The 12,478-nt window shown below is 41.8% G+C and overlaps 1 protein-coding gene across 3 annotated transcripts in view; it reads right to left on the reverse strand.

Moving 5' to 3' along the window:
- The window catches only part of TMEM245 (transmembrane protein 245), a 97,118-nt gene that overhangs the window by 66,659 nt on the left and 17,981 nt on the right, over positions 1-12,478 (reverse strand). For all 3 annotated transcript variants that reach the window (XM_004747766.3, XM_013053839.2, XM_004747765.3), the window contains exons 4-5: positions 2,979-3,095; positions 1,299-1,517 (exon numbers count right to left, since the gene is read on the reverse strand). In XM_004747766.3, coding sequence (XP_004747823.1) covers positions 1,299-1,517; positions 2,979-3,095 — 336 coding nt within the window. The remainder of the gene's footprint in view (positions 1-1,298; positions 1,518-2,978; positions 3,096-12,478) is intronic.

A 12,478-nucleotide genomic window follows, 5' to 3' on the forward strand; every position in this document is an offset into this window, starting at 1 on the left:
TCTATGAATTCCTTAACAGAAAGCATGGATCTGGTATATACTCTGGTATATACTTCATTACAATTGTATCTTGCTCCAACTGCCAAAGAGAAGTTCTGTTTGAGGATGCAAGATGCAGATACAAACTTGGACCTCATATTCTATGCTCCCTAACGACAGGCACTATACAGTGTTCTGGGCCTAACAAATCTATTTAAAAAAAATTTTTTTTTTACAAAGGTTAACTATTTCATTAACTGTCCAAATTAATACAAATAATAAGTTTTAAAATTAAGGATCTAGAAGGTAAATGGTCCAATGAATTAAGATTTTTAAACAGGCTTCCAAAAAGGAACTTACGTCTATTTTTTTATATTTATTTATTTGTCAGAGATAGCGTGCAAGCAGGGGGAGTGCAAGCAGAGGAAGAGGTTGAAATAGACTCCTTGCTGAGCAGAGTCCAACATGGGACTCGATCCCAGAACCCTGGGATCATGACCTGAGTCGAAGGCAGACATTTAACAAACTGAGCCACCCAGGCACCCAAAAGGAAATTATGTTTAAATCAACAGTGAAAAGCTTTGATAAACAGTGAAAAGCTTTAAATCAACAGCTAAAAGCTTTGACTGGGGCACCTGGGTGGCTCAGTGAGTTAAGCCTCTGCCTTTGGCTTGGGTCATGATCTCAGGGTTCTGGGATCGAGCCCCGCATCGGGCTCTCTGCTCAGCAGGGAGCCTGCTTCCCTTCCTCTCTCTCTCTCTCCGCCTACTTGTGATCTCTGTCTGTCAAATAAATAAATAAATAAAATTTTTTTAAAAAAAGGACTAATCAAATTTAGAAGGTATCTGGATGGCAGGTCTGGAGCATCAACTGGGGACTTAATAAACTTGGCAAAGAGGGGGAACCCGGGTGGCTCAAGTCCTGACCTCAAGGTCCTGGAATGAAGCCCCACATCAGGGTCCCTGCTCAGCAGGGAGTCTGCTTCTCCCTGTCCCTCCCCTCTGCTCCTGCTCGCACGCATGTGTGCTCTCTCTCAAATAAATAAAATCTTTTTTTAAAAGTACATAAATAAATAAATTTCGCAAAGGTTCTGACTGCAGTAAGAGGTTAAGCCCAAACAATCAGGAAAGTATGACATAAAAAACTCTTCTAAATTCACCTGAATTACTTACTTTTCCAGGCTTAGAAGACAGCTTTAAATATACAATTTAAATATACATTGTTTTATCTTAAAAGAGAGTAATATTACCTCAAATATAAAAATCCAAAATCGAAAGAAAAAGAAGTCTTCCAAGACCAGACCGTAAGGGGCCAATTACCTGCAATCGGCACCGGCAGCAGCTGTACGATCCACAGGTTCAGCCAGAGCTGGACTCCAATAATGGCCCACAAGAGGGACACGAAGTAGATGTCGCTGGTTTTCTTCTTCCTGACAAATGTTCCCATTTCAGGCCTCTGTCTGCCCAGAGTGGGTGAAGGGGTGGAAGGTGCAGGAGAGGAAGATAATGCTGGAGGGGGCTCTCCTCCGTCCATGGTTTCTGAAAGGGGGTTGGGAGAGCACCACCATATTAGCCCACAAGAGTCAGGAGTTCTACGAAGCAATTCGCTAGGCTGCTCTACTGTGAGCCTTCAAAATGGACTCTGATGGTATGATCACAAAAAGAGACAAAGGTCTGATGTATGTTTGCAGAGGCACTGAAAAATGTATGGAGAATTATACAACTGTATTTAAATCTGCAGAAATAAAGTTTGTTGGTGGGTAGGGTTGGGTATGGTGATTTTTTTACTTTTTACCATATACATTTCACACTGTTCAAAGTTTTATGACAAATAAAAATCTATGACAAAATAGCTGAGAATTATAATTTGCCCATGAAAACTCCTCAAACTGTACAAAGCAACCAATATTAAGTTACAGAATTCCTAGACCTAAAAATGTCTCCTCTTTTAATATGATTTTATATGTGTATATATATATATATATATATATATGATAAAGCCAAGACAAAACACGGCTTTTCAATGTCATTGCACCTAAAATGGAGCCAACTGTTCTTAAAAAAAAAAAAAAAAAGAATCTAATTTGAAAACTTCATGCTGGTAGGAGTGGCAGATTCCTAGAAGAATAATCATCCCCTCTTCGTTCTGAAAACATGATTCAATGTGAAATAAAAACGTGTTTTCCTACCACCCTAAATGACTTTTTCTTAGCTGATCCCTCCTTTCAAGTCTTTTCTCAAGTAAGTTCTTTAGGAAGAGCTCACCAAAAATATTCCTTAACTGCAAATCCCCTGGAACTAAGAGACCGCTTGGCACAGAGATGGCCATTCCGTTCTTGAACTCTGTGTGAGTACAGTGTGACTTTAAAGCTGATGTAAATCTGCCAGCTGGATCTTGTAGAAGCACGGTATCCAGAACAACCAAACAGGCCCATTTTAGGGCAAACAGTTAATATATTAACAGCATGAGGCATGCAAAGCAAACTTTGAGAAGAAAACCAAGAAATGCCAGAGAAATGGAGGACTGTAAGAGAGAAAAGGAAGACCAAAAGAAAAAGTTGGGTCAACAACAAAAGCAATGTAAAGAGAGCAAAACAGAGCAGTGGAGAAGAACTGACAGCTATAGAAGTAGAAAACAAGGAAAGGAGGAAGTGCAAAAAAATATGGAAAAGGTATATGGGGCACCAAGAAAAAGAAAATAAAATGAAAGGAAAGTGAGAATAACAGAAGAAAAATGAGAAAAGCATTTTTTTTTAAGAAAGGGAAAAGATAAAGATTCAAGGTAAGAAACATAAAAAGGTAAATAATTAAAAGTATGAAAAAAGTGATTATGGGAGAACAAAGATGAGAGGAGGAAAAGTGTAAAAGTAGAAATCAGAGGAAACTGAAGGACCAGTAAATCACATTCTGTGATGCTCATGTCCTTTAAGCTTATCCTTTATAAAGCGTATTTCATTTTCCCAAATGATTCTGAAAATATTCCTTCAAAAGGTCAGTCACCTGCAGGCTGGGCGGAGGGCGGGTCATCAGGGCTGGATTCGTACCCTGTAATGGAGATGGCCAAGGTCGCTAGAGTAGAAGCAGCCATGGAAATAACCTGCCCTGGTAACTCTGCTCCTGGAAAACAAGCAAGTATTCTTACAACTTTTTAAAGCAAAGTGGGAAACAACTTTTGCAAACTGAAACACAGTACCAAGATTTCAAAAGCAATGAAACAGAACAGTTATTAACTGATCCAGGGACAGGGGTTCCTCACCAAGGGAGAATGCTTAACAATCAACAGGGAAGTCTACTAAAAATCTGGTCCCCGGACACTGCATGTCAGTCTCCCTTGGGAACTCACACTGGTACACGCAGCTGAGGGTGGACACCTAAATGTGGAGTCCTCCTTTTTTACTTTTTAACTTCACGAGTTAATGTGAACGCATGTCTCTGTTAAAACACATTGCCACACCAAGTCTGGGAGCTTCCCGAATGCAGACTGTCTTACTTTCTTTTGCGTTACTAGCTCTCAGTACCGTATGGAACAGCTAACGCTCGGTGCCCTCAATAAGAACATTCCATGAATAAATAGGCAAACATATGGGTACTATGCAAAACCATAAAGCTCGATAAAGTAATTATTCAGCACAGGCAAAATCCACCACTGAGAGTCTAAAATATATTACTCTGTTTCATGTTATATGTCCCCATGTTAAGTTCCTAAAAGGTAGTACACCAAGCTTAATCATTTGCACTAAACTCAAAAAAAACCATTTACTGGGGCGCCTGGGTGGCTTAGCCATTAAAAGCCTGTCTTCAGCTCAGGTCATGATCCCGTGGTCCTGGAATCAAGGCCCACATCAGGTCCCCTGCTCAGTGGGGAGCCTGCTTCTCCCTCTCCCTCCAGTGCTCCCCCTGCTTGTGCTCTCTTGCTTTCTCTATCAAATAAATAAATAAAATCCTTAAAAAAAACATTTAGTGGCCAGTGAGGTCTGTCTGTAATGGTCTAATCTGCTATGGCAGACAACACAGACTAGCACACACAATACCAGGTTCTAGCATGCTTTCCTCCTCCAAGAGACTGGAAAGCTAGACTATATTCCTTAAACTCCGTTGCAGCTAAGGTCCCACGTATAAGGCAGTTTCTACACACCAGTCCAAGACATAGAAGACCATAGTGGGACTCACAGTAATTTGGATACTCGGGTGTCAAACAGTCATGGAGATATATGGTATTTCTGCAGGAAGTTACTTAGCAGAAGTTCTAAAAGTTCTGCTGGCTGATCTCTAACTTTGTGGCAGCTGTGGCTTCTCTGCTCAAATAGTCCTTTGGTGTCATGGAGTAGTTTTCCCAGTTGCACTGCTTCTGCCTGTGTCAGACCTAAGCTTAATTGTCTGGACTTCCCAAAAAGTCTATATGCTAACCAATATCTCTTTCTACACAGACTAGCTAGTGTGGATTCTACTGTCCATAACTAAGAACATTAACACTCATAGAGATGGGACCTCACTTTTGGTAGACCAATATACAATGCAACAACATAGAATGCTGCCAATGAAAATAGCCCTGACCACTCAGAAAGCCAATGAATTTCAGCTCCAATGAATTCCACCTACTCAGCAAATCCAAGGCTGGCCATCTCCCAGAGACAAGCAGGCCGGGTCCTGAAATGGCTCACCAGTAGACTGAAACATCAGGATCAAGGGCATTTATCTTGCTCAACCATATCCTATTCTTCTTCTACTAAATACCTAACAGAGGTTTACTTTTAGGCAATCCAAGAGAACGTCAAACTCATGATCTGGGAAGAGAAGAGTTGGGACCTATTCTTCTAGCCTAAGTATGAAAGGTGTTTCTTTCACGCCACTAAGGAAACAGGATGAGAGGAAAAGACATTGCCTCTCATGTCTCACATGTTATTACTCACTGTATTGAATGCTATGGATAAAGACATAGACCATGCCCCCATGGAGTCTAGTGGAAGAGATGGATACAAATTAAAGAACCACATGGGAAAAAAATTCTTACCATACTTAGGGAATAATTTGTTAATTCACCTTTAAAAGGGGGGGGCACCTGGCTGGCTCACTTGATAGAGCATGTGTGCTACTCTTGGTCTCAGGGTTTTAAGTTTGAGCCCCACACTGGGTGCACAGATTACTTAAAAATAAAAAACTTAAAAAAAAAAAAAAAGAACCACACAAATGTGAATGTGTATACAAACTATGGTGACTGCTGTAAAGGAAACATACTAGCTATTTCATGAACTCCTAACACAAAAAAATCTGACTTAGTCTGAAGAATCAGGAACAGCTTCTCTTTAAGAAATGAAAAAGAAGCTGAGAATCAGACAACAAAAAGAAATAAAAGGCAACCAAATTGGCAAAGAAGAAGTCAACTCTTCGCAGATGACATGATTCTCTATGTAGAAAACCCAAAAGACTCCACCAAAAAACTGCTAGAACTGATACAGGAATTTAGCAAAGTCGCAGGATATAAAATCAATGCACAGAAGTTAGTCGCATTTCTATACACTAACAATGAGGCAGAAGAAAGAGAATTCAAGGAACTGATCCCATTTACAATCGCACCAAAAACCATTAGATACTTGGGAATACACCTAACTAAAGATGAAAAGGATCTGAACTCTGTATAGAATACTCATGAAAGAAACTGAGGAAGATACAAGAATGGAAAAATATTCCATGCCCATGGATTGGAAGAACAAATACTGTTAAAATGTCTATGCTACCCAGAGCAATCTACACATTCAATGCAATCCCTATCAAAATACCATAAACTTTTTCACAGAGCTAGAATGAATAATCCTAAAATTTGTATGGAACCGGAAAAGACCCTGGATAGCCAAAGGAATGTTGAAAAAGAAAACCAAGGGGTGCCTGGGTGGCTCAGTGGGTTAAAGCCTCTGCCTTCGGCTCAGGTCATGATCCCAAGGTCCTGGGATCGAGCCCCACATCGGGCTCTCTGCTTGCCAGGGAGCCTGTTTCCTCCTCTCTCTCTCTCTGCCTGCCTCTCTGCCTACTTGTGATCTCTGTCTGTCAGATAAATAAATAAAAATCTTAAAAAAAAAAAGAAAAAGAAAACCAAAGCTGGTGGCATCACAATTCCAGACTTCAAGCTATATTACAAAGCTGTAATCATCAAGAAGGTATTGTACTGGCAAAAAACAGACACAGAGATCAACAGAACAGAATATAGAACCCAGAAATGGACCCTCAACTCTGTGGTCAACTGATCTTTGACAAAGCAAGAAAGAATATTCAATGGAAAAAAGTCTCTTCAACAAATGGTGTGGGAGAACTGGACAGCCACATGCAGAAAAATGTAAATGGACCATTCTCTTGTACCATATGCAAAAATATACTCAAAATGGATGAAAGACCTCAATGTGAGATAGGAATCCATCAAAATCCTAGAGGAGAACATGAGCAGCAACCTCTCTAACATCTGCTATAGCAACTTCTTACTAGATTCATCTCCAGAAGCAAGGGGAACAAAAGCAAAAATGAACTATTGGGACTTGACATCAAGACAAAAAGCTTTTGCACAGCAAAGGAAAGAGTCCACAAGACTTAAAGGCAACCTATGGAATGGGAGAAGATGTTTGCAAATGTCTTATCAGATAAAGAGCTAGTATCCAAAATCTATGAAGAACTTACACCCCAAAGAAAATAATCCAGTCAAGAAATGGGCAGAAGACATGGACATTTCTCCAAAGAAGACATAAAAATAGCCAACAGACACATGAAAAAATGCTCCATATCACTCGGCATCAGAAAAATACAAATCAAAACCACAAAACCACCTGTCAGAATGGCTAAAATTAACAACTCAGGAAAGGACAGATATTGGAGAGGATGCAGAGAAAGGGGAACCCTCCTACACTTTTGGTGGGAATGCAAACTGATGCAGTCACTCTGGAAGGCATTATGGAGATTCCTCAAAAGTTAAAAATCAAACTACCCCACGAAGCCGCAACTGCACTATTAGGTATTTACCCAAAGGATACAAACATAGTGATCCAAAGGGGCACATGCACCCCAATGTTTACAGCAGCAATGTCCACAATAGCCAAACTATGGAAAGAACCTAGATGTCCATCGACAGATGAATGGATAAAGAGGCGGTACACACACACACACACTCAGCCATCAAAAAGAATGAAATCTTACCATCTGCAATGACGTGGATAGAACTAGAGGGTATTATGCTAAGCAAAATGAGTCAGAAAAAGACAAATATATGATTTCACTTATATATGGAATTTAAGAAACAAAACAGATGAACATAGGGGGAAGGGAAGGAAAAATAAGATGAAAACAGCAAGGGAGACAAACCATAAGAGACTCTTCACTATAGGAAACACACTGAGGCTTGCTGGAGGGAGATGGGTGGGTGGGGAGGTATACGGGTGATGGGCATTAAGGAGAGCACTCAATGGAATGAGCATTGGATGTTAGAAACAAATGATGAATCACTAAAACCTATCCCTGAAACTATAATACCCTATGTTAATTAAATTGAATTTAAATTAAAATAACATAAAATGCCAAAAAGAGAAAAGAAAATGAAGCTGCTATACCAAGGAAGAGAAGGCATTCATCAAAAGAATGTCAAGAGTAACATTTGGGACAGCAGGAAGTGAGTAGGAAGGCTGTTAAGTGAAGACACTAGCATGATAAAGATAGTGTAAGAAGGTCAGTGTGTCTGGAACACAGCTAGCAGGAATCTGGTATCGAATAAACCAGGCTGGACATCGAGAGCTAGATGATGCAAGTCACGGAAGACCATGGTAAGTACTTCAGGCTTTATTCTAAAAGGAGCAGGGAAGGAGTGAAGAATTTTAAACAGGATAGTATTTCTACTGAAACGTCACTGAGATCATTGTAGCTTTACTTGCAATTGTAAGAAATGACACAGAGAGATCTATCTATGCTTTTCACAGTTTCCCCCAGTGTTCCCCTGCAACACTGAGGCACAGTTCTGTGCTCGGGATTATCAGCATGGACACAAGATAAGCACGGCAAGGATCTCTCATGTTGCCCTTCAGAAGCACACCCAGCCTCCCAGTTTGCAAATAAATGAACAGTTTTGAGATACAGAAAGATCGTGCTTGCTGTCTGGTCAAGAGCAGATTGGAGGGGACCAAGAATGGGTACAGGGAGAGAAGTGACGGCAGTACTGCAGGCAAGACAAGACGACAGCACGGTCTGCAGCAGCTGGCAGGGGAGATGTCAGCAAAGTGGCTGCATTTATGCGGCACCTGGGTGGCTCAGTGGATTAAGGCTTCTGCCTTCAGCTCGGGTCCTGGTCCCAGGGTCCTGGGATGGAGCCCCACATGGGGCTCTCTGCTCAGTGGGGAACCTGCTTTCCCCTTTGTCTCTCTCTGCCTGCCTCTCTGCCTACTTGTGATCTCAAATAAATAAAAATCTTAAAAGAAAAAAAAAAAAGTGGCTGCATTTAAGAGGCAGGGAGTAGTCAAAGTGGACCAGACCCGATGATGAACCCATAAATGAAATGAAAGATGAAGGATCAAAGGTGAGCCCCAAGTTTCCAGATTAAGGTTGTAAAGAGAACCACGAGGGAATACCATGACAACAATGACAGAGGGGAAACAGAGGAAGATTTGGACAGATTAACGTGCTTCTTTAGACTTCCAGACAGAATTTTCAAAAACAAACTGATTACACCAGAGATAAGACAGGACTTGGCTTTCTGCGCACCCAAGAGAGGTTTCTCGGGCTCCACTAGAGAGCAGAGGATGGAAATGCCTGATGACTGATGGCCTGGGACAGCAGAGCAGAAGCAGAAAAAGACTTCCGGTCAGAATTCAAACGAAGCGTTCTCCCTGATGTAAGATTAAAGACTAGTCGAGTGTCCTAAATTACTAAGCCCACCTCTTCACAAGCAATTTAATCAAGTAGTGACTCATCTTTGAGAGATTCTGAAAAATGAGTCCCTTGTAGTAAGTCGTTCAATGTTACAGCTCCTCAACAATGGATTTTCGGTTTGGCTGCAGTTTGACGTATTTCTCAACTCCCACTAAGTCCTCATTCACCAAACAGGTGACTACGCTGCACGCTGACATAAGAGCCTGAGACCCAAGTCCCAAACTCGGTTTGATATTTAGATTATTAGTTATGAGTCAGTAAGTGAGGAGCTAATGTAAAAACAGGCATAGCATATTTGAGGAGCACAGAAGATGGAAACCTAATCCATGCTTGGGAGGTCAGGGAGGGGCCTCCAAGTGCCTGACATGAATGGTAAAAGATACCACCCTTATAACCCATTTCAATATGTTATCCAGATTTTAAAAAGACACAGGAAGTCAATCTTGGAGGGGATGAGAGAGGCTGGTGTCTCAGAGGTAGGTGGAGAAAAGATTTTCTAAGACTAATAAAAAAGCAGATGTAGCAGAATGTCCTTTTCAAAGGACTCTAAGAAGCCCAAGAAGGCCAGGACAAAGGCTGCAATGAGAAGAGGGAAGCGACACAAGGACGCAGAGGGAGATCGGAGCATCTCACATTTACTAGGCCCCCAGGCAGTACCACCTGTGCAACCTAGTGGCTGCAGAGCACAGGTGAGGAAACCAGACTGTCCAGGTTCAAATCCCTGGTCTATTCCTTACTAGCTTGATGACCATGGGTAAGTCACTCAAAATCCTCATGTATGAAATGGGGCTTATATAAATTCCTATTTCATGTGACAGTTAAGTGAAACAATACATATGAAGTAATCAGAACAATGCCTGGTGTGAAGGGCTTGCTCAAAAAATGTTGGCTATTGCAAAACTACTGGTTTTGGTAGTATTGTAAGGGCCTACTTAGCCAGAGGGAGCCATTTTGTGTTTATGCAGTGAACTTAGATTGACCCTGATCCTCCCAGAGGAACTTAATTGCAAAGCCCAGATACTAGGGTGGGTCAAGCCAGCTAGAGACATCCAATCAGTGGGGCGCACATATATCTAATAGGGTAAATTGAAATTCAATTGGCCACCCGTGTGTGACCTAGCATGACTGTGCAGTTTTCTCTGTGTGTTGCAATCTCATTGACCACCTGTGTAGAGCCAGGCTCAACCACCTTTATAAAAGTTAGTCTGTGCGGCTGGGAGGGGTCGCCTCTTTGTAAGAGAAGGCCCTGACTGGTCAGTGTGATTCTCGATGCTTGGTGCGAAATAAAGCTTTGCTTAACCTTTACTTTGTATCAGTCTCGTTCCTTTGATCACAGACCCAACAGTATAAACTATGAGAAAAGCCACTAGTACCCCTACAGTATTTGTCGTGCCTATCATCCCCTTTCTATTTCGTTTTTCAGCCATTTTCCTAGATCTTAGGCCCTTAGCATACATTTCAAGATCTCCCCACAGAGTTATGTGAAATATCTTGCATCCAGTAGGCACTGACAGACTTGAGGAAAAGTTAAGACCAATTAATTAAACCTTCACAATTATCACTTAAAGACTCTCCAATTTGCTGACGTCACTAAAATAATGCAGTCAATACTCAATGAATCATAGCTATATCAATGAAAACTATGCAATATCATCCTCGCTGATGCACAAGTAATTAGATAAATTTTTAGAGTGCCTGAAACTTCGCAAAGGAATGAAGAGTAGCACACGGGGGAAATGCAGAGTGTCTGAAGATTATGGATGTAAGATTGGACAACTGTTCTTATTCATCAAACTGGCACTTCAATCATTTCTGCCTTAGTGATATCCTCCCACACTTCAAAAACCCCAAAGGTTCTGGCATAAACGATGAGTAAACACACAAGAATGCCAGGACAGAGAACCTAGGCAAAGTCATGGTACTAGAAAAGAAGCCCCAGCTAAAAACAGACACACAGACAAGGGCACATAATCTTGGGACCTAAGAACCATAAACAAAAAAAGGAAGAGCATCCAAGGGTTCAAGTATCCGTCTACCCAGGACAGGGCCAGGATCAGGCAGAGGCCCAAATAACAGCGATCTACACAAGGCCAAACAAGCAGGCCACTAACATTAGCAGCCTAGCACTAGGGGACAGAAACACATGGTCTGGACGTAAGACACTGATCACATGTTCACACAGTATCTGTTAATACGGCCAGCGCAACAATGGGCACAATAATGTTTCTAATACCCGGAGGATGATGTATTTCGAGAACAGTCTAAATGAGGAGATACTCGATCTCCTTAGTGATAGTGGCAGATAGTGATAGTGGCAGATACCAGAAATACATCCAAGGATACTTACTGGAAGGGGCTCTACCACATACCAAGTAAAATCTCCCCAGCATGCAAAGCTCCCTTTGAAGAAGGCTTCTGTTTCCATCACTAATGTGGAAAATATGCCTCTTCAAGGACTTCTAGTATCACTTCATCTACTACGGTCAGTAGCGAAGGCTTGGATATGGACCAGTAGCAGTTTCTCTAGGCCTATTTAACTGACTGGTGTCAGACGGGACAGTAACAGATGAGCAATAAGAAACTCAGATTGTTCCTTTTCTTTTTCCAGTTTGGGTTCAACTGGACCAAACCTGTTCACTCATGTTACATGTTATCCCAAATGATTAAGGCAACTACTAAGCCTTCCCTGCCAAGGAATTTCTGATCACTTATAAACAATCCCCAGCATCTGGAGGAACGGACCCAGTCGTACTTGCCCATACTTGTCAGACTGGGTGACCAGGTAGTACAAGTACATAGGGTGCTTGTTTGCCTAGCTTTTGAAAAAGCACTTCTAAGTGTAAATTAACTCAGAGTAAATGGCTTTCTGAGTCTCCATTTCTTCATCTGTAAAATAAGTACCAATCCCATGGGATTATTAAGAAAATTATGTAAGATAACGTGTAAAGAGCCCAGCGGGGCTTCACTTATGGTGCAATTATTAACAATGCGAGTGTTCTTTCCTCACAAGCCAAAGGCATACCCTGAAGTTGGACTCCAGGTTTCTACCAATTGAGAAATGATCCAGGAGGCAGAGAAGCTAGTTTCTGAACTTGTGGTAGGCTAACAGGGCCCTCAGGTAAGACTGAGGAGCTCATGACTATAACTGAGTACAAGAGAGATCAGCAGTCACTCCCTTTTCAGAATGACTGACACTTGTTCAAAGAGCCTGGTGAAGGGGAAGAACACCAGGCTTAGGGTCAAGGACCCTCAGTTTTAAATATTAGTTCTAGGAGAGCCGAGGTGGCTCAGTCGTTAAGTGTCTGCCTTCGGCTCAGGTCATGATCTCAGGGTCCTGGGATAGAGTCCCGTGTTGGGCTCTCTGCTCAGCAGGAAGCCTGCTTCCCTCTATCTCTCTCTCTCTCTGCCTGCCTTTCCATCTACTTGTGATCTCTGTCAAATAAATAAATAAAATCCTAAAAAGATAAGAAAAGAAAAGAAATCTGTAAAAGGACTCTAGATCAAGAATAATTGGGGCAGGGGTGCCTGGGTGGCTCAGTAGGTTGAGCCTCTGCCTTCGGCTCGGGTCATGCTCTCAGTGTCCTGGGATCGAGCCCCACATCGGG

Source organism: Mustela putorius, unplaced genomic scaffold (genome assembly GCF_011764305.1).
Source record: "Mustela putorius furo isolate JIRA1106 unplaced genomic scaffold, ASM1176430v1.1 tig00000580_pilon_pilon_pilon, whole genome shotgun sequence".
NCBI classification, from domain to species: domain Eukaryota; kingdom Metazoa; phylum Chordata; class Mammalia; order Carnivora; family Mustelidae; genus Mustela; species Mustela putorius.